This window comes from Phocoena phocoena, chromosome 3 (assembly GCF_963924675.1).
Source record: "Phocoena phocoena chromosome 3, mPhoPho1.1, whole genome shotgun sequence".
Classification (NCBI taxonomy): domain Eukaryota; kingdom Metazoa; phylum Chordata; class Mammalia; order Artiodactyla; family Phocoenidae; genus Phocoena; species Phocoena phocoena.
The window spans coordinates 164,174,255-164,196,707 of NC_089221.1; the positions used below are offsets into that span (position 1 = coordinate 164,174,255).

Genomic DNA, 22,453 nt, shown 5'->3' on the forward strand with positions numbered 1-22,453 from the left:
AGACTCTAGGTCATGCAAAATGACATTTACCACCTCAGAAGGGACACCTACTATTCAAGAAGCGATGACACATCAGCCACTATTTTAAGTTGTGGGAAACCCCTTCCCCACTCAGGCCAGATTTGGTACAGGGGTTATTATTTAATGAATACAGATTGGAAGGCAAAATCTTTTAAACATAAGGCTCATGGCAAGGGGGAAAATTCCATGGGCTCCTGTAATGAATGAGAACCATTGTTTGTTGGGAAGGTCACCTCTGTCCAAAACCTTCTCCATTTCCACCTTGTGTCCAAGTCTGGCTCAATACCTATCCACCAATGTGCACCCCCCCCCCCCGCCCCCGCCACCCGCCCCCGGGGTTAGCCTAGTGAACACTGGTCCCTTTCTTTCCTCAGGGCTACAATAGCTCCCGAATGTTCACATTTGGTGAGGAGACAAAAGCAGCATCAACGTGTATTGCTATGGACTCGTTGCAGACAAGGGGTCTTGTTTCCTCAAACTATTTTGGAAGCTCTTAGAAAGGAGGACGCTTCCACTTTTCCTTGGCATTTCTCTGGGTGTTTAGTGCGGTGCTGGGCACACAGGAACCGGGTTCCTGATGATAAGGAGAACCTGTCTGCAAGAGAAAACCTGTCTGTCTTTAGCAGCCTTGCCTAGTGGTGTTCTTGATTGCGACCCGCTCCCCCCAACCCCCCACCTGCCCCCTCATCACGAAACACTCTGAGGGCTGCTTCTAGAAAAGCAACCATCCAGAGAGTCTGAGGAATTTGATTATAAATATATTTTAAAATTAACCTGCTGCCTGGGTGTCTGTTTATATCTGTCTCTTACTCACATGCCTTATATTTTTAATTGCGAGCTTTTCAGTCATCCTCCCTAAATCAAGGCCTCCCACCCTCCGGTTGCCCCACCCACATCTGTCCCCTTAAAACCTCAATTCAGACTCAAGCCAGTCCTCTGTCCCCTTTGCTGGAGGGAGAGAGAGAGAGAGAGAGAAAACAACAACAACAACAGCAAGAAACCTAGGATCCAGGAATCCTGGTTTCTCTATCTTCGGCTGATTTTTCCGAGGGGCCCTGCCCTGTATCTCTCCCTCTAGCATTTCTGCCTGGGTGACGAGGCCAGGAGCAGAAATAGCTCTGCCTCAATTAACACCTTCTTCATCGGGGAAAGAAATAATTAGGACATCCCATATTGAGCAAACTTCACAAGCCCAGGAGAGAAGGAGACGGGAGGAGCAAGAAAAAGGAGGCAATAAAAGCATCTCAAATAAACCTTCCTTACTGGGTTTTGCTGCCCTCTGGGAGGTCTGGCGGAGAGGGCTCTGCTACCCAGGGGTCATCGGGAAGAGAAGGTGGATGGGAAACCACTCCCGGTCAGAATCTTCTTCCTAATAAGACAGGCCTGAAATCTCTTTCCCTTCCCAACGGGCTCCCCTTTGGGCTTTAACTGTCTCAATTCACGGTTTCTTTGACGCACGACTAGCGCTGTCATTCAGCCGGTCCACAGTGAGACGGCCCGTGGTCCAAATATTGAAATACAGGCTTCCCTCCTATTTGATTTCATTTGGTTCTTGGTCAGACAGCAAGTAGCTAGGCTTGGATAGCAGGGGATTTAATCAAAGATGTATCTGGAAGCTGTTGGGTCGTTGAATGTGTGGATAGCATTGTACAACCACGTTGCCCCACTGCTGATTCAGAGATGAGCACCAGGGCTGTGCCTCCTGGCCCTCCTGGATTTTCTCCTGCGCCCACCCCGCTTTCTTGATCCAGCAGCTAAGGGGTTGACACTGGCATAGTGCCGGGAGCGGATGAGCCAAGATCCTGCTTGCGCTCTGGTTCTGACTGGCTGATGCCAAGACTCCCAGCGGGATGTCTTTATGGCACATTCAGGGGGAGACCAGGAGCCATCCTCGACTCTCTCCTCCAGGGTAAGAAGGCTTTAGAACTCAGCATGCGTTAGGGTCTGGGGTCACTGCAAGGTAATTAGGCAGAGGCTGTGGGCACTGCGCCTATATTCTGCTGTCATTTGCCCCTACATGCTCCCACCGAAAACACCTTTGATACGTGCTCCAGCCCAGTGTCAGGGCAGCCAGCAGTGCCAGGGCCTTAATGCCCTCCCAGGGGGCAGTCCTTGCCAATGTCGGACAGAATTTGGTGGATAAGTAGCCAGCTCCCTCGCCCCATGTGTGGGATGGCTCTGAGTGTGACGTACGTTGTTTCCCCGAGGTGCCCAATGGAACTGAGGTCTGGTTGCCCAAGATGGTAACCTACTTGATAACACCCCCTTTACTAGATGTTTTCCCTTCCCTGTCTCACTTCTCCACGCCTCTGATGGTGCTTCCTGGGATCACTTCCCAAATAAACCACTCACCCCGAGATAGCTTCTCGGGGACCCCAATGCAATGCCCCAGTAACAACTAAGATCTCGGGGACTGTTTCACCCCCTGCCTTGCCTGCAGTGCTTTCGGGAGGAGGTTCTCCCAGCTTCCAGGAGAAAGAAGCAAACCCCTGTAGATCCCTTGCAGGAGCTTATCCCTAAGGGAGAAAAGAAAGGGGAGGAAGGTTGGGAAAAAAATATGCTGCTGCTCGGACCTACCTGTGCCCTCTTCAAAGCAGGTGGTATGAAATTTTCCCATATAAAATTCTAACCCTATGATTGCAAAAATAAGGATTGCAAAAAATAGGAGAAGGCCGATCTGCAGCAGGGGGATCATTGCCTTCATGATCGACTTCAGGACGACTTGTAAACCTGGGGAAACACACAGAGAGAGGCCCCACAGGCCCATGAGAAGGCACCCCCAAATCCCACCCCCAAGATGCCTCCTGAGGGAACCCAGAGCATGCAGGAGGCTGGGGACTGGGTGATAGGGAAGATAGATGGAAGACACAGAGGCTGCCTGTTATAATAATAGGAACAATTCCTCCTAATATTTTAGAGTACTTTTTTTTTTTTTGGCCGCACCGTGCGGCTTGTGGGATCTTAGTTCCCCAAGAAGGGACTGAACCCGGGACTATAGCAGTGAAAGCTCGGAGTCCTAACCACTGGACCGCCAGGGAATTCCCCACTTTTTATCTTTAAAATATTTTTTAAAGTATTGGACATAGGCTGTCCCAGTTGATGACATTTTGGGCAAGAAAGAGGTGGAAATTCATGGCTTTCTGAGCCCCGTTCTTGGGTGTCCGGTGGCTTCCACCCAGAGCGGGGTGACTTTTTCTAACTTCTTTCCACCAAGAGAGGGCGTCTTTTCCTAATTCATACAAAGGCGCCATATACGCTAGTCGCAGCTCTGCCTGGGAAAGCAGTCAATGTCCTAGTTTCAACCCTGAGAAACCAGACATTATTTCATTGGCTTTTAGCAACAACCCCATGAGGCAGGCTCACGTGTAAAATTATCCCCATTTTACAGAGGTGGGAAGCAAAGCTCAGCGGATGTCATGATTCACCTTAGGGCATTGATAAATAACAGGGCCAGGATTTGAATCCAGGTCGGAATGATGTCAAATCCTCTGTTTGTAACCACTGTTCTGTATGTTTAGGAAAGTCTATGGTTAAAATGAGGATTCAAACATATAGCTTGGGTCTTGCTTCTTGATGAGAAGAACTTCCCATGGCCCACGATTAGCACCTCCTGATGGGTGGAGACCACAGGGGGACTATGCTACTCCAAGGGGTCCAAGATGTAAGGGTGAGTGATGCACGTGGCCGAGTGGCTAAGGCTCTGGACACTGTCTGAAGTTGATATCCAGGCCAGATGGTGGACCCTCCCTCCAGCTGCTGTGGGCATTTGCTGCTAACGGCTCCCAGATGCTCCTCTTTTCATAGTATCGCCCTTGGTTATCAAAAGCTCCTCACCTGGGAGGCTATCGCTTCCCCACCTCCCACCCCCAATAACTGACCACAGGAGTACAAAAGACCAGCCTGTTGCCTCAAGTGAAACAACTCTGACGCTATTCACACTCCAGAGCTCCCTGCAGGATCTGGGAGAGCTCCCTGCATCCTTGTTCAGATTCTTCTGCTACCCCGTCCTGCTGCCCTCATTCTCCCTCTCCTGACAACCCTCATTCTCCCTCTCCTGACAGCACTTCCCCAATAAAGCAAGTGCATCTGAACACCTATCTAAATCTGCTTCTAGGGAAGTTCCCATTCTGAACCTTGGTTTCTTCGTCTGTAAATGGGGATTAGAATAGCACCTCCCTCTCAGGATTAAATGAGAAGGTTCATACCTAGCAAAGTCCCTGGCACATCATAGGTGGTCATTAAACAAAAATTCTTATTAGTATTAGCTTTGGGATGGCCCTTGATTTAATACGACGTAGGCACCCACTGGAATCTTGCAGACACTGGAGTAGAAGTGCCTTCTTTCTAACAAAAAGACCCTGCTGGTGGTTATGTGGAAAATCTTACTCTTTAAATCTGGATGGCAATGAACCTGAAGAACGAAGTTAATGAAACGTAAACTGGTGGTAATAACAGAACCTACTTCAGTGCTTATAAATAAAAAATAAGAGCACAGGGAGATCAGCTCGGTGCTTTGTGACCACCTAGAGGGGAAGGATAGGGAGGGTGGGAGGGAGACGCAGGAGGGAGGGGATATATGTATGCGTATAGCTGATTCACTTTGTTATACAGCAGAAACTAACACAACATTGTAAAGCAATGATACTCCAATAACGATGTTAAAAAATAGGAATTATTATTATTACTACTACTACTACTGAGGCAGTAGGACAGAAAAAGTTTAGCCCTGTTTTGCTTTGTTTTTCTTTTGTTTTTTTCCAGCTGAACCTGATCCTGACCCTGACCCTGTATAGTGCAGCCACCCCCAAACGATCTGGAGTAGAAGCGTCCCTGGAGGATGAGAAAATAGCATGGAACGAGTATAGATTTTGGAGCTCGTTGCTGTCAAGCTTTAAGAACTCAGGTGAGTCATTTGACCTTTCTGAGCCTCCGCCTTTTCATCTGTAAAATGGGTTCACTGGGTGATGGTGAGGATGAACTAAGATAATACACAAAAAGCTCTTTCTGCTGTGCCCAGTACACAGGAGGCACTCAATGAATGGTAACGGTCATTGCCACCAGTATTACCAGGCTTGGGGGCAGACTGGCTAACTCCTAATTCTGCCATTCTCAGCCACGTGACTTTGCTCAAATTATTCAGCCGCCCTGAGCTTCAGTTTCCCCATCTGTAAAATGGAGATATCAGCATTATCGACTTCACAGGGTTGTGAGTATGAGGACCTGGGTGGCGCTTACCATGGCTCCTGATAGAGAAACGCTCAATAAATGGGTGCTGTGGTGATGGGTGAGGCTCCCGGCTGGCTTTCAGGAGCTCATCCAGACCTGCAGCCTGGTGGGGAGTCCCCTGAGGGACTTCCCCAAAGTGGAGGCTGCCCTGACCCAGGCTGGGGAAGCACCCAAGGGTTCCTGTGACACGCTATGCAGAGCGGAAACCAAGGGCTCGCGGGACCCCTGAGCAGACCCCTGGTCACGGTTGGAAACTCACGCACTTGGGATTCCAGACACCAGCTTGAGCGGCCGCAGCACTCGAACTGCCCTCAGCGTTCTTAGGTCAAACTCCGTCCCAACTGTTGCCAAGATGCTGGAAGAAAGAAGCCAGAACAGAAAGCAGAAGGTGGGTTTCAGGGTCAGACAGGTGGGCGGGGGTTCGATGTCGTGGTGTATTGGCTGGGTGACCACAGGCAGGTGACTTGACATGGCTGGGCTTCAGTTTTGTCACCTGTAAAACAGTGTTAATAGTACCTGCTTCACAGGATAAAAGATGATTTACGAAGACCCCAAATAGGTGTATGGTTGATGATACTCAGTAAACATTCGGCTGAGAAGAACAGAAGCTTCCTGTGGCACCTGGTCGGGGTGACTTTCAGTGTATTTTGCAACTCACAATCAGGATGGATCCTGGGGAGCCTGGGAGGCCCTGGGGGAAGGACCAGGGGGAGTGGCAGATCCTTTGGGGCTCAGGTCTCTTTACCAACTGGCAAGAAAGCAGTTTAGTGTTAAGATCCCAGCCAGCATGGGTTCAAATCTCAGCTCTGCCACTTCCCAGTTGGGTGACCTTGAGCAAGTTACTTCCCCTCTCCATGCCTCAGTTCCCCCTTTTGTATAACAGGGATCACAACAGTACCTACACATCAAAGGGGTGTGAGGATTAAATGAATTGATACATGTGAAGTGTTTGGCATTGTGCCCAGAACACAGGAAATGTACTAAGCTACTCAAACAACCCAAACAATGGGTGTAGCCCTGCTGGGGCGGACCAGCTGACATCAGCTCCAGAAGGGGGCTACAGACCCCGAACCTCAGGGCAAAAAGTCACTCCTGCAAATACAGGTGAGTAATAATCACAGTGATAGGTGAGAGGACCCTCCCTTAGAAAGCCCCCCCCCCCCGTAAAGACCCCATCCTAAGACCTCATTTGTAAAAAGTATTGCTGGTGAGAAAAGGGGTCCCAGAGACCCTCCTCAACCCAAGGAACCCCCAGACGCGTTTCCTGAATAAGAAATGTAGTAGGAACCACCATGGGACTATGCCACAGAAGACGCTGTTGTTGGAGCCTCACATGATGGGCAAGAAATGCTGAAAAACAGAGGGCTCTGTGGTTAAGAGGAGGGAGACAACGCAAATAATTTGGGGGTGTCTTCAGTTTTGTCCAGGGATCTGGATCTTATGACTTTTACTTTGAACAACCATATCTGCATCTGTGAATACCCAGTATCTACATCTCTTTGTCTTTTTAAAAAATAAATTTATTTATTTATTTATTTTTGGCTGCATTGGGTCTTCGTTGCTGTGTGTGGGCTTTCTCTAGTTGCGGTGAGCAGGGGCTACTCCTTGTTGCGGTGCGCGGGCTTCTCCTTGCGGTGGCTTCTCTTGTTGTGGAGCGTGGGCTCTAGGCGTGCGGGCTTCAGTAGTTGCGGCACATGGGCTCAGTAGTTGTGGCATGCGGGCTCAGTAGTTGTGGCTCGCGGGCTCTAGAGTGCAGGCTCAGTAGTTGTGGCACGTGGGCTTGGCTGCTCTGTGGCATGTGGGATCTTCTCGGACCAGGCCTCGAACCTGTGTCCCCTGCATTGGCAGGCGGATTCTTAACCACTGCGCCACCAGGGAAGTCCCATCTTTGTCTTTTTTTTAATTTAATTTTTATTTTACATTGGAGTATAGTTGATTTTCAATGTTGTGTTAGCTTCAGGTGTACAGCAAAGTGATTCAGTTATACATATACATACGTCCATTCTTTTTCAGATTCTTTTCTCATATAGATTATTATAGAATATTGAGTAGAGTTCCCTGTGCTATACAGTAGGTCTCTGGTGATTATCTATTTTATATATAGTACGTCTCTTTGTCTTTGAGACAACCAGTATCTGCATCTGTAAATAACCAATATTGGCACGCCTTTGCCTCAGGACTTTCTTTGAAGCTGAGACAGGCCCAGGGAGTGAATTCCCCTGTGAGAGCAGCCCTCCACCAAAGACTGCTGGGAGTAGGTGGATGAATTCCCCAGCTCCCTTGCCCCTCCTCCCAGATCCTCTGAGTTGTGAGTTCTACACAGGCTCCCAGAGAGGCTGAGCCCAGCTGCCTGCAGCGGGTAACCTGCTTGACCCTTCATTCTTCCTTGTCTCCCCACCCTTGCCCCCCACCCACACTTCTGGAGTCACTTCCCAGATGAAGTACTTGCACCTGAATCCTTGTTTCACGGTCAACATGGAGGCACACCAGACTAAGACAGGGATATTCCCAACTATTCCTAGAGCAGAGACGGGTCTATTAGGTTGGGCTGACCTCCTTTTCCACCATCAACAAATGCATATCTGAACACGCCCTGTGTGCTGGGCAAAGCAATACCTGAGGTCCTCCTTGCCCCACGGAGCTGATGTGGGAGAAAAATGTTTAACCAAAAAAGGCACACAGAGAATGAATCCGTCACGGGTGTCATGCATTCTTAGAGAGAGCAGGGGAAAACAACAGCTCTGAGGGCACACAGCAGGTAGTGTTAACTCGTCTGGGACCCAGGGAGGACCCCGTCTCAAGCTGAGGGCTCATGGGAGAGGAGGAGGAATCTGGTCCGTGGGGGAAGAACTTTCCAGGCTGACGGAATGGCAGAGACGAAGAGCCTGGGGTGGGAAGGAGCTTGGCAAATTCAAAGAATGAGATGGTGCATGGTGGGGATTTGGGTGGTGCCACGAAGCTGAAGTATAGGTGGGGGCCATGCCACGCAACCCCAAAGAACTTTTCATTCATTTAATTCTATTTTTCTTCTCCTCTCTCAACTTTCCGATATTCACTGGCATTCCTAAAACTCCATCCTATAGATCACCAGTCTATTTCACTTTCTTCCTTCTTGGCAGATAAAAGCCATTGGTGAGGGCATGCACAGTAAAATGACAAGCATTTGTGGAGTTTTCATTCACTCACTTCACAAACATTAACTGGGCACCTACAACGTGTCAGGCCCTGTCTAGGTCCTGGGGACACGAGTCATAGGAATCCCTGTTTGCATGGGGGAGGCTGAGAATAAACGCAGTAAATATGCCAGATGTCAGGGTGATGAGTACAAGGGAGAAAAGCAGTGCAGAGAAGGGGGTGCACTGGTAGCGTGGGGCAGGGTGAGGGGAGTGATGACACACATATCAATTGGTAAAGGCCAACTGCTCTTCCTGCCTGGCAGGGAAGTAGTTCAGAGCTAAGGATGTTCAGACTAGCATTGCCCAGTAGAACTTTAAGAAGAGCCATGTGTTGGACATAGAGAACAGACTGGTGGTTGCCAAGGGGGAGGGGGTTGAGGGAGGGATGGAGTGGGAGGCTGGGGTTAGCAGATGTAAGCTTTTATATATAGAATGGATGAACAACAAGGTCCTACTGTACAGCACGGAGAACTATATTCAATATCCTATGACAAACCATAATGGAAAAGAATATAAAAAAAGAGGATATATATATGTATAAGTGAATCACTTTGCTGTATAGCAGAAATTAACACAATATTGTAAATCAACTATACTTCAATTAAACACAGAATAGAAAAAAGGAAAACAAAACAAGGAAAAAACAAGAAGAGCCACGTGTGAAATGAAAAATTTTCCAGTAGCCACATTAAGAGTCAAAAGAAACAGGTAAAATTAACTTTAATAAATGTAGTTTCTTTAACCTGGTGTGTCAGAAGCATCATTTCAACAGGCAATCAATAGGAAAGATTATTCTCAAGACATTTTATCCATTCTTTCCTTCGGAGCATGTCTTTGAAATCTTGGTGCATATTCTACACTTATGGCACATCTCAGCTCAGGTGCTCAATGGCCGCACGTGGCCAGTGGTGAATGGACCACACAGCTCAGTTATGGAGAAAGAGTCAGTGGGATAAAGATGTGACGTGAGCCACAGGAATATGTCAGAGGAAAACTCTAGGCAGAGGGACAGTCAGTGCAAAGGTACATGTGAGGAACAGCAAGGACGCTAGTGTGGCTGGAACTGAGTAAGCCAGGGTGAGAGTGGGAGGAGATGAGGCCTGGGGGGTGATGCGGCAGATGGCGCGGGGCCTTGTGGGCCACGGTGAGGACTTTGGCTTTTGCTCCGAGTGAAGTAGGAGCCATGGAGGGTTCTGAGCACTGAAGAGACATGATCTGACTTGTATTAAAATAAGACCCCGGGGCTTCCCTGGTGGCGCAGTGGTTGAGAGTCCGCCTGCCGATGCAGGGGACACGGGTTCATGCCCTGGTCCGGGAAGATCCCACATGCTGCGGAGTGGCTGGGTCCGTGAGCCATGGCCGCTGAGCCTGTGCGTCCGGAGCCTGTGCTCCGCAACGGGAGAGGCCACGACAGTGAGAGGCCCACGTACTGAAAAAAAAAAAAAAAAAAAAAAAAAAAAAGACCCCTCTGGGGGTCAAGGCCAGAAGCTGGGAGACTAGTGGGGAGGTGATGGCCCTGGTCCAGGTGGGAGATGATGGGTTTAGACCCGGTCATACTGGACACAAGGATAAAGCTGAGATGAACTCAGCTCTGCCCTTAGATGACCATACAGTAAGTGGGTGAGAGATTCAAGTCCTTATGGCTCCAGGGCTGTAGGAGGCAGGAACGAGGGGGAAATGAATACAGACAGGAGGGCTGGGGACAGCATGATTTTGGAGCCCAAGTCTGAAGAGGCAGCACAGCACAAAATGTTACAAAATCTTAGACCTGGAGTTAAACCCTGACCCTGAATTTTCTCGTTACATAGCCTTTGCCCTAACTTCTCTGAGCCTCTGAAATGCAGACAATCCAACCTCCCTCCTGCCCAGTGCAATCTTAGCTGGCACCCAAGGTGTACTATCTCCCGATCCCCTCCCTGGATGGATGACAAGGATTTAGGAGGAGAACAGGAGGAGGAGGAAGACTTCTTAGGCCAAGAATGTCCTACAGAGGCAGAAGGCTTTCCTCAGGATACGTGGTAGGGGAAAACGGGAGGCAGAGAAGGTGGGTCTTGTCGTGTGGACAGTAGGGTCATGTAAGGTTTTGGAGCAGGGGAGGGATGTGATTAGGGTTGGCGTGAGGAAGACAAGCCTGACAGCTGAAAGGACAGATTGGTGGTGATGGAGGGAGGAATTAGGAGGCAGCCACAAGAGTCGACCAGCGTAATGAGGGCTAGAACTAGGACAAAGGCAGTGGGAGTACAAAGGAGGCCCCAATTTATATATAGCTGCCATTGACTGCTGTGCACCAGGAAACTTGCCTGGGCTCATCAAGTCCTCCCTGCATCCCAGCAGTCAGCAGGATGAGTCCCATTTTACAGAGGAGGAAACTGAAGCCCAGATAAGTTACAAATGCATGGAGGTCCACACCACCAAGTAAGAATGTGAACCCACGACCCCAGGACTCCTGAACCCCAGTTTTCTACCTCACATGGCTTGTTGGATGGGGTGGGGGCAATGGTGGGAAAGAAAGGGAAGGGAAGAATGGCTTTCTGATTATGACTGGAACACCAAGTGGTCCATTTATACAACCAGGATTTATTGAGTACCTGCTATGCACCAGCCACTCAGGTAGGACCTGAGGATGCCACCATGAACAAAGTGACAATGAGTCAGAAAGGATCTTGCTGTGATTTATGTCATAGAGTGTTCTGCCTATGTTTTCCCCTAAGAGTTTGATAGTTTCTGGCCTTCCATTTAGGCCTTTAATCCATTTTGAGCTTATTTTTGTGTATGGTGTTAGGGAGTGATCTAACCTCATACTTTTACGTGTACCTTTCCAGTTTTCCCAGCACCACTTATTGAAGAGGCTGTCCTTTCTCCACTGTACATTCCTGCCTCCTTTATCAAAGATAAAGTGACCGTACGTGCGTGGGTTTATCTCTGGGAACGTATGTATATGTATAACTGATTCACTTTGTTATACAGCAGAAACTAACACACCATTGTAAAGCAATTATACTCCAATAAAGATGTAAAAAAAAATTAAAATTAAAAAAAAAGTGACAATGGGAAAATACACGGTATGTCAGATAGCGTGAAGCCCTATGGAGAACAATACGGCAGCCACCAGGGAAGGATGGAGGGATGGAGCATGGAGCATGTGGTGGGAGAGAGGGATTAAGACTGGGCTACCTGAAGGATGGAGCTGTCAACTGAGATGGGGATGATGGAGGAAGGGGGTGGTTTGGAGGAAGGTCAAGAGCTGGATGGTGGACATGTTAAGTTTGGGAAGCCAGTTTTCTGTAATTCCCTCATTAAGACCTTCCAGTGGCTTCTATCAGGCTTAGAATAAAATCCAAACTGTAGCGTGACCATAAGACCTTGTGTGACGTTACTCCCACTGACTGCTCTGTGCTATACTTCAAGCACTTTGGCTTTCTGTTCTTCCAATGGGAAAACCTCCTTTCCACCATGGGAATGATATGTTGGCCATCTCTTCTACTTCAAACACTTGCTCCACCCCCTCAACTCTCTCCCTCTTTTCTTAGCTGGCCCTCTTCATATCCTTCAGATTGCAGCTCAAATTTTTCTTCTCAGAGAGGATCTCCATGTCCCCTCCAGATAAAGAGAACCTTCACTCTCTGGAATTATATTGTTTATTAAGTTGTATATATTATTCACCTCCTCTTCTGGAATATCAGCTCCAGGAGGTCAGAGACATTTTTTTATTGGGGTATCGTTGTTTTACAATGTTGTGTTCGTTTCTACTGTAGAGCAAAGTGGAGTTCCCTGTGCTATACAGCAGGTTCTCATTAGTTATCTATTTTATACATATTAGTGTATATATGTCAACCCCAATCTCCCAATTCATCCCACTCCCTTGGTGTCCATACGTTTGTTCTCTACGACTGTGCAGAGACTTTTTTTTGGTAGTACCTGCAGCACCTTTCATGACGCAGCAGGTACTCAATGCATATTTGGTGAATGCGTCAGGAGTGGTCGAGGGTCAAGTAAGAATGTGATATCTGGTAGACTAGATATCCCAGGGTAGATAGATAAATGATATCTGGTAGACCAGATATCCCAGGGTAGATAGCTAAAATGAAAAAAGCCAAGAATCCCCAATGGAATGTTGGGGAGGGGCAAAAAAAAAAAAAAAAAAAGAGAGAGACAAGTAGAGGAAAGATATTGGTGAAAAAGAGGGAGAAGTCACAGAGGCAGGAGGAGACCTGGCAGAAGAGTGTCATCTCTGAGGGTCGAGTTCAAAAGCGTTTCGAGAAAGGAGAGGTCATTTGTCTTCAGGGCAGCACAGAAATGAGTAAGATGCAAGGGATGAAAAGCATCCATTACACACTGGGGAGTCTCGCCATGGTTGATGGCTGGAGAGAACAAGAGGAGAGGAACTGGAAACAAGAGCCTGGGTATGAGAAGAGAGTCTTTTCAGGGTGGAAGAGAACTGAGTATGTTTATGTGTCAAGAGAGAAAAGTCGATGATGTATCCCTTGGCCTTTAGAGCCATGCTGCCTGATACAGTAACCATTAGCTACATATAGTTATTTAAATATACATTTATAACTAAATTAGACATTCAGTTCCTCAGTCACACTTACACATAACTATTTAAATATATTATTAATTTAATTTAAATTAAATGAGAACTTCAGTTCCTCAGTCGACTTTTAAGTGCTTCACAGCCACATGTGGACAGTCCCATACAAAGAACATTTCCATCATTGTAGAAAGTTCCATTGGATGGTGTTTAATCCATCCTCTAGCATGTACCCCCACTAGGGCAGGAATTTTCATCTGTTTTGCTCACAGCTGTATCCCCAGGACCTAAAACTGTGCCTAGTATAGAGTAGGTGCTCAATAAATGTTTGTTGAATGAATGAATGAATAAATAACGAAGTGAAATGTAGGAAAGCATAGTGATAACTAATAGACTATATTCCAGAAGAGATGGAAGGCTGTGTAGATGACAGGACTTGTCTTAAATTAGGAAAAAATCAGGGAAGACACAGATGGTTGTCTACTCGATAGACAATCCCGCCCCGTCCCTTGCTAATGGAGCCCACCTTCCATCAAAGAGGCAGAAAATACCCAAGAGTCTCTTTCTCCCAGGATTCCTTGCAATGTGAACACGGGTCACATGACCCAGTCTTATGCTTAACAGGATCTGAGTGAAAGTCTGCTGGGTGCTTCTGGGAAAGAGTTTCTCTTCTTTGAGAAGAGTCACAGGGCAGGAGACAGCCCTTCCTCTTCTTTGGCCAGATGCCTTTGTGCCTACACAGGATGGCTGGGTAGACATCTTGGAACTGTGAGTAGTAAAGGTTACCAAGAAAAGTCCTTACACTGAAGATGGCAGAGTGGAAAGATGGAAAGGATTCCTTGGAGACACTGCTGAGCTGCAGAACCAACACTGCAACCAAGCTCCCAGCCTGCAGACTTCTTGTAATGTGGATAACAAACACTCTTCCTAGCAGTTAAGAGCCAGACAGCCCTGGTTCCAATCCCAGTTCTGCCAATCACTAGCTGTGTGGCCTTGGGCAAGATACTCAACTTCTCTGTGCCTCAGTTTCCTGAGCTGTAGAATGGGGATGATCATAGTACTTCCCTGCTTAGTACTGTGCTTGGAATTTAGTCAGTTCTATATAAATGTTTGCTATCATCATCATTTAAATTTTTATTTTGTTACTTGCCCCTAAGTTATACCAGAACTGACTGATCAAGGAACCAACATTCACTGAGTTTATTCTCTTTGCCAGGTATATGCGAATGGCCTTACATACTGAGGTCCCATTTTATGCCTCAGCATCTTTACCAGGTGAATGCTCTACACTCAGTTCATTGACAGGGGAACCGAGACACTGAGGGGTTAACTACTTGCCTACAGTCACACAGCTAACATGTGGTGCCTGTATCCTGAGTCTGGCTTTGCTACACCTAGGGAGCCTAGGGCCCAGCGAGAGCCCCAGACTGCTGCCCCTGGTTAACTCCACCACACCCACTTACCCTCTCCTGGGACCTCAGCCAATTTTATACCTCCACTAACTTAAGCGTAAGAAGGAGCTAGATTTTTCTCTAGCTGGCTGGAAATCAGAATGTCAATAAATATTTGGAGAGGAGCAACTACTATGTGCCAGGTGGGTGAGGAGGGGAACATGTGCAAAGGCCCTGGGGCTGGAGAGACCTTACGGTGAAGAGTGAAGTTACCAGATGAGAGGGAGGGGCAGGGGACAGGAGAATGAGAAGGAGACGTTAGCGTGGTTGGAAAGCAGGGGAGAGGAGGGGGGATGTCGTCAAACCCCTGACCTCTGGTTAGAAGAAGCACCTGCCCACACTATTTACCATAGCCAAGACATGGAAGCAACCTAAATGTCCGTCGACAGATGCATGGATTAAGAAGATGTGGAATATATATACAATGGAATATTACTCAGCCATAAAAAAAAGAATGAAATAATGCCATTTGCAGCAACGTGGATGGATCCAGAGATTATCACACTAACTGGAGTAAGCCAGACAGAGAAAGACAGATAGCATATGACATTATATCACTTATATATGGAATCTAAAAAATGATACAAATAAACTTATTTACAAATCATAAATAGATCCACAGACATAGAAAACAAACTTACGGTTACCAAAGGGGAAAGGAAGGAGAAGGATATATTAGGAGTTTGGGATTAACATATACACACTATATATATAAAATAGATAAACAACAAGGACCTACAGTATAGCACAGGGAACGACACTCAATGTTTTTTAATAACCTATAAGGGAAAAGAATCTGAAAAAGAATACATATGTGTGTGTGTGTATATATATATGTAAGAATGTATATACATACATATATGTGTATAACTGATTCACTTTACTGTCCCCCTGAAACTAACACAACACTGTACATCAACTATACTTCTATAAAAGAATTCTTTTTTAATTAAAAAAAGAAGCACCTGCCCTCATAGATCTGGGTCCAATCTTCCTGAGATGAGTATTTAGGAGCATAACTACTGCCCATACAGAAGCACCTGCCCTCATAGATCTGGGTCTAATCTTCCTGAGATGAGTATTTAGGAGCATAACTACTGCCCATACAGAAGCACCTGCCCTCATAGATCTGGGTCCAATCTTCCTGAGATGAGTATTTAGGAGCATAACTACTGCCCATACAGAAGCACCTGCCCTCATAGATCTGGGTCCAATCTTCCTGAGATGAGTATTTAGGAGCATAACTACTGCCCGTACAGAAGCACCTGCCCTCATAGATCTGGGTCCAATCTTCCTGAGATGAGTATTTAGGAGCATAACTACTGCCCGTACAGAAGCACCTGCCCTCATAGATCTGGGTCCAATCTTCCTGAGATGAGTATTTAGGAGCATAACTACTGCCCGTACAGAAGCACCTGCCCTCATAGATCTGGGTCCAATCTTCCTGAGATGAGTATTTAGGAGCATAACTACTGCCCGTACAGAAGCACCTGCCCTCATAGATCTGGGTCCAATCTTCCTGAGATGAGTATTTAGGAGCATAACTACTGCCCGTACAGAAGCACCTGCCCTCATAGATCTGGGTCCAATCTTCCTGAGATGAGTATTTAGGAGCATAACTACTGCCCATACAGAAGCACCTGCCCTCATAGATCTGGGTCCAATCTTCCTGAGATGAGTATTTAGGAGCATAACTACTGCCCGTACAGAAGCACCTGCCCTCATAGATCTGGGTCCAATCTTCCTGAGATGAGTATTTAGGAGCATAACTACTGCCCGTACAGAAGCACCTGCCCTCATAGATCTGGGTCCAATCTTCCTGAGATGAGTATTTAGGAGCATAACTACTGCCCGTACAGAAGCACCTGCCCTCATAGATCTGGGTCCAATCTTCCTGAGATGAGTATTTAGGAGCATAACTACTGCCCGTACAGAAGCACCTGCCCTCATAGATCTGGGTCCAATCTTCCTGAGATGAGTATTTAGGAGCATAACTACTGCCCATACAGAAGCACCTGCCCTCATAGATCTGGGTCCAATCTTCCTGAGATGAGTATTTAGGAGCATAACTACTGCCCATACAGAAGCACCTGCCCTCATAGATCTGGGTCCAATCTTCCTGAGATGAGTATTTAGGAGCATAACTACTGCCCGTACAGAAGCACCTGCCCTCATAGATCTGGGTCCAATCTTCCTGAGATGAGTATTTAGGAGCATAACTACTGCCCGTACAGAAGCACCTGCCCTCATAGATCTGGGTCCAATCTTCCTGAGATGAGTATTTAGGAGCATAACTACTGCCCGTACAGAAGCACCTGCCCTCATAGATCTGGGTCCAATCTTCCTGAGATGAGTATTTAGGAGCATAACTACTGCCCGTACAGAAGCACCTGCCCTCATAGATCTGGGTCCAATCTTCCTGAGATGAGTATTTAGGAGCATAACTACTGCCCGTACAGAAGCACCTGCCCTCATAGATCTGGGTCCAATCTTCCTGAGATGAGTATTTAGGAGCATAACTACTGCCCGTACAGAAGCACCTGCCCTCATAGATCTGGGTCCAATCTTCCTGAGATGAGTATTTAGGAGCATAACTCCTGCCCGTACAGAAGCACCTGCCCTCATAGATCTGGGTCCAATCTTCCTGAGATGAGTATTTAGGAGCATAACTACTGCCCGTACAGAAGCACCTGCCCTCATAGATCTGGGTCCAATCTTCCTGAGATGAGTATTTAGGAGCATAACTACTGCCCGTACAGAAGCACCTGCCCTCATAGATCTGGGTCCAATCTTCCTGAGATGAGTATTTAGGAGCATAACTCCTGCCCGTACAGAAGCACCTGCCCTCATAGATCTGGGTCCAATCTTCCTGAGATGAGTATTTAGGAGCATAACTACTGCCCATACAGAAGCACCTGCCCTCATAGATCTGGGTCCAATCTTCCTGAGATGAGTATTTAGGAGCATAACTACTGCCCGTACAGAAGCACCTGCCCTCATAGATCTGGGTCCAATCTTCCTGAGATGAGTATTTAGGAGCATAACTACTGCCCGTACAGAAGCACCTGCCCTCATAGATCTGGGTCCAATCTTCCTGAGATGAGTATTTAGGAGCATAACTACTGCCCGTACAGAAGCACCTGCCCTCATAGATCTGGGTCCAATCTTCCTGAGATGAGTATTTAGGAGCATAACTACTGCCCGTACAGAAGCACCTGCCCTCATAGATCTGGGTCCAATCTTCCTGAGATGAGTATTTAGGAGCATAACTACTGCCCGTACAGAAGCACCTGCCCTCATAGATCTGGGTCCAATCTTCCTGAGATGAGTATTTAGGAGCATAACTACTGCCCGTACAGAAGCACCTGCCCTCATAGATCTGGGTCCAATCTTCCTGAGATGAGTATTTAGGAGCATAACTACTGCCCATACAGAAGCACCTGCCCTCATAGATCTGGGTCCAATCTTCCTGAGATGAGTATTTAGGAGCATAACTACTGCCCGTACAGAAGCACCTGCCCTCATAGATCTGGGTCCAATCTTCCTGAGATGAGTATTTAGGAGCATAACTACTGCCCGTACAGTGTATATTCTTACCATTCATAGATTTTTCAAATCTTCTTCAAGTTCATTCTTGTATCACCTAGATTTTAGCTTCTCTTGGGAAAACTATTTCTAAAATTCCTTTTTTAAACCCTGAATTGCAGAGTTGAGATAATCGCTTTTTCAGTTCATGGCATAGCTTCGCCCTTGGCCTGTGCAATACCCCTCTCTTGTTTGTTCGTTCCTTCATTCATCATTCATTCCTTTGTATCTCCATATTCTACTTTCATTGTTTTTCCCTGAGACATTTCCCTGAGACTGATATGTCTAATTTTGTCTTATTGGAGTGCATTCTTGTAAAACGTGTTTTATTTTGAGTGCATGTATTTTAAATTTACACGAATGGCAATGCAGTTAGGAATATTCTGTTGTTCTCTGTCTTCAGCCAGTGAAAACAGAAGAGCAGACGTGCATTCTGGGGCTCTCACTGGTCCCCAGGCTCCCTAGGTGCAGCCGCCACATCCCACCTCCCCATCCCCCAGGGACAGACACCAGGCGGCCTCCAGATCCTCTTCCACAGATGGCGATGGAGTGAATATGCCCATACTCAATCCTTACAGACCCGGTGGAAGTCTCCCTGAGATGGGTGGCTGGGAGCATAACTGTTGGTGGGTCTGGACTTAACTGGACTAGGCACTGACGATGACCCTCCAGAGTGGCCACGCCCCCATGAGTGGGGAGGATCTTCCCCTGTCCCCAAATCCCACTAACCCTTGACTTAACCACCTTTCGAATTTTTTCCACTCTAAGAGGCATGCAGAGATACTCACTGTTCTCATTTTCATCTTTCTGATTACAAGTGATTTTGAGTACCATGTCTTCTCTTCCCTAACCTGTCTGATCACATTTTTTGCCTGCTTTCCTCTTGGGGTTGCTGTGTTATTTTTGGTTTTGGTTATTATTATTAGTTTTATTGAAGTATAGTTGATTTGCAATGTTGTGTTAATTTCTGCTGTACAGCAAAGTGATTCAGTATATATATATTTTTTTCATAATTTTTTCCATTATGGTTTATTAAAGGATATTGAATATAGTTCCCTGTGCTATACAGTAGTACCTTGTTGTTTACTCAGTCTACGTATAATAGTTTGCATCTTCTAGTCCCAAACTCCCAATCCAACCCTCCCCCGATCCCCCCACTTGGCAGGGGTTGCTGTGTTATTGTTGTTGACTATTCCCCCCTATAATCATCTTGATCAGTGCTGCCCAATATGGTAGCCATCGGCTGCATGTGGATACTGAGCTCCCGAAATATGGCCAGTGTGAGTGAGAAGCTGAGTTTTAAATTGTATTTACTTTTAATTCATTTCCATTAAAAGTAGTCACATGTCACAGAGAACACATTTGTGGCTGCCAAGGGAGAGAGGGGGTAGGAGAGGGATGGATTAGGAGTTTGGGATTAGCAGGTTCAAATTATTATATATAGAATGGATAAACAACAAGGTCCTACTGTATAGCACAGGGAACTATATTCAATATCCTCTAATAAACCATAATGGAAAAGAAAAAAAAAGTCACATGTGCCTAGGGGTCCCATAATGAGCGGCTGTGAGCTATTAATCCCTGGTCACTTTTTTTTCTACCATCCATCCTATGCACTATTTACAAACACTACTTTAGTTCTTACCACAAGTCAGGTGTTACTTTAAATGATTATAAATATTAACTCATTTCAAACTCCTAACAGCCCATAGGTAGATGCTCTTCTCTCCATTTTATCGATGAGAAAACTGAAGCACAGAGAGGTGGAGTAACTTGCTCAAGGATTTGTAGGACATTGTACAGCTAGGATCTGGATGTGGGAACCAAAGTGTCCCCATTATGTCCTTATTTGAACAGAACATCTTAGTTTTCATATAATCAAGTTTTTTGTTTGTTTGTTTGTTTTGCTTTAGAGTTTGTGCTTTTAAATTTGAGAAGTCCTTCCCCCTCCCTGGGTGGCACAGATATTCTCCTGCCTCTTCTCCCTTAATGTGAGGTTCTTACCACTCACACAATGTCCTCTCAAGTGCCTTAACATTTGCATGGAACAGTTCTTCCTCTTATTTGTCTTTATCTGAAGTAGAGGATGGCACAAAAGGGCACGTTTCTATTTTGGGTGATTCCTGAAGCTGTCTTAAAGTGCAGTGTTTTCTTAAATAAAAAGGAGCAGAAGCAGATGCAAAAGCCCCAGAAGGTGCAAGGTAAGTGATTCTAGAAAAGACGAGGGCCACAGAGGGGTGGGTTTGCTGGGGACAAAAAGGGGATAGATGTTGAGTGAAGGTCTGTGAATTTGGAGATGAGCAGGTCGTGGTGGGCCTCCTGAAGGGCCTTATTGCATTGCATTGCTGTTGCTGATTGCAAGGCTGAAGGAGGCGGGGGAAGAGAAACCTCTCCTTGAGAGACTGAGATGAGAGGAGGGGGGAAGAGAACGTGGCAACTTGAGGGAGGTGGAGGCAGAGTGTCTTCCAAATAGAGGAGATCTGTCCAAGTTTGCAAGCAAAGAGCATTGTGTCCCCGGAGAAGGAGAGCCTGAAGGTCCAAACGAGATATCTGATGGAGTAAAGTTCGCAAGGAAATGGATAACTACGTTTTCAATTTAATTCCCAGACATTTAGCGGGCACCTCCTACAGGAGAGGCACTTGTGGAGCAAAATAAAAACAAAAGCTAAACTCTCGCCCGCAGCTGGTGGGCATTGCAATTGGTTCCACCACTTGGGAAAGTTGTCAGGCAGTTTCTGCCAAAGCTAAACAGAGTCCACCCCATGACCCAGAAATTCCACCCAGGAATACCTCCCATAGAAATGGGAGCTGTGGTCACTGAATGATAAGTAGGAGTGTCAACAGTACTTTTTTCTGTAATAGCCCCAGAGTGGAAAGTATCCAAATGCCTATCACCAGCATAGTAGATAAACAGCCATGAGAATGAATGACCTACGGCTACAGCTACAACATGGATGGATCCCACACATACAATGTCAAGGGAAAGAGGCCAATGAGAGCACACCTTATGATCCCATGTGTTTACAATTCAAGAATAAGCAAGATCACCCGCCAGGGTGGGTGGGGGCTGGGAGGTGAGGCTCGGGCTTCGGAGGTCAGATCCCAGGGACAGGACTGGGGTTGGCGGCATGAACACAGCCTGAAGGGGGCTAGTGCGCCACAGCTAGCCAGGAGGGAGTCTGGGAAAATGTCTGGAACTGCCTAAGAGGCAAGAGACCATTGTTTTGGGGTGCGTGAGGAGAGGGGATTCAGAGCACCACCTAAACGAGCGCCACAGACAGGCGCCAGCTGCGGCTATCAGCACGAACCCCAGAGACGGGCATGAAACGCTAAGGCTGCTGCTGCAGCCACCAAGAAGCCTGTGTGCGAGCACAGGTCACTCTCCACACCTCGCCTCCCGGGAGGCTGTGCAGCCTGCCACTGCTAGGGTCCTGTGATCCAGAGACAACTTCCCCGGTAGAACACACAGCATGCCTCAGGCTGTTGCAACGTCACACAGGCCTCTGCCAATGCAGGCTAGCCCCGATTCCGTGCCCCTGCCTCCCCCCGGCCTGAGTGAGCCAGAGACCCCAAAGTAGCTGCTCCTTTAACTCCGTCCTGCCTGGGCAGGGAACAGAGGCCCTCAGGTGACCTACACGCAGAGGCGGGGCCAAATCCAAAGCTGAACCCCAGGAGCCATGCGAACAAAGAAGAGAAAGGAAAATCTCTCCCAGCAGCCTCAGGAGTAGCGGATTAAATCTCCACAATCAATTTGATGTACCCTGCATCTGTGGAATACATGAATAGACGACGAATAAACGCCCAAAATTGAGGCAGTGGACTTTGGGAGCAACTGTAGACTTGGAGTTTGCTTTCTGCATCTGATTTGTTTCTAGTTTTATGTTTATCTTAGTTTAGAATTTAGAGCTTACTATCACTGGTAGATTCGTTTATTGATTTGGTTGCTCTCTGCCTTTTTAAAAAATATATATACATATTTTTTCCTTTTTCTCTTTTTCTGAGTGTGTATGTGTATGCTTCTTTGTGTGATTTTGTCTGTATAGCTTTGCTTTTACCACTTGTCCTAGGGTTCTGTCTGTCCTTTTTTTTTTTTTTTAAATAGTTTTTAGCACTTGTTATCATTGGTGGATATGTTTTTTGCTTTGGTTGCTCTTTTCTATCTTCCTTATTTTTAAATTACTTAAAAAATTTTAATAATATTTTAATTTTTAAAATTTTAATAACTTATTTTATTTTAATTATTATTTTTCTTTATTTTTTTTCCCTCCCTTTTCTTCTGGGCTGCATGGCTGACAGGGTCTTGGTGCTCCGGCGGGTGTCAGGCCTGAGCCTCTGAGGTGGGAGAGCCAAGTCCAGGACATTGGTCCACCAGAGACCTCCCAGCCCCATGTAATATCAAATGGTGAAAGCTCTACCAGAGATCTCCATCTCAATGCTAAGACCCAGCTTCACTTGACAACCAG

The 22,453-nt window shown here is 46.7% G+C and overlaps 1 protein-coding gene across 3 annotated transcripts in view; it reads right to left on the reverse strand.

Annotated features, from left to right (window-relative positions):
• CACNA1A (calcium voltage-gated channel subunit alpha1 A) overlaps positions 1-22,453 on the reverse strand; it is a 236,061-nt gene that overhangs the window by 118,472 nt on the left and 95,136 nt on the right. For all 3 annotated transcript variants that reach the window (XM_065874591.1, XM_065874592.1, XM_065874589.1), the window contains exons 4-5: positions 5,511-5,602; positions 2,599-2,751 (exon numbers count right to left, since the gene is read on the reverse strand). In XM_065874591.1, coding sequence (XP_065730663.1) covers positions 2,599-2,751; positions 5,511-5,602 — 245 coding nt within the window. The remainder of the gene's footprint in view (positions 1-2,598; positions 2,752-5,510; positions 5,603-22,453) is intronic.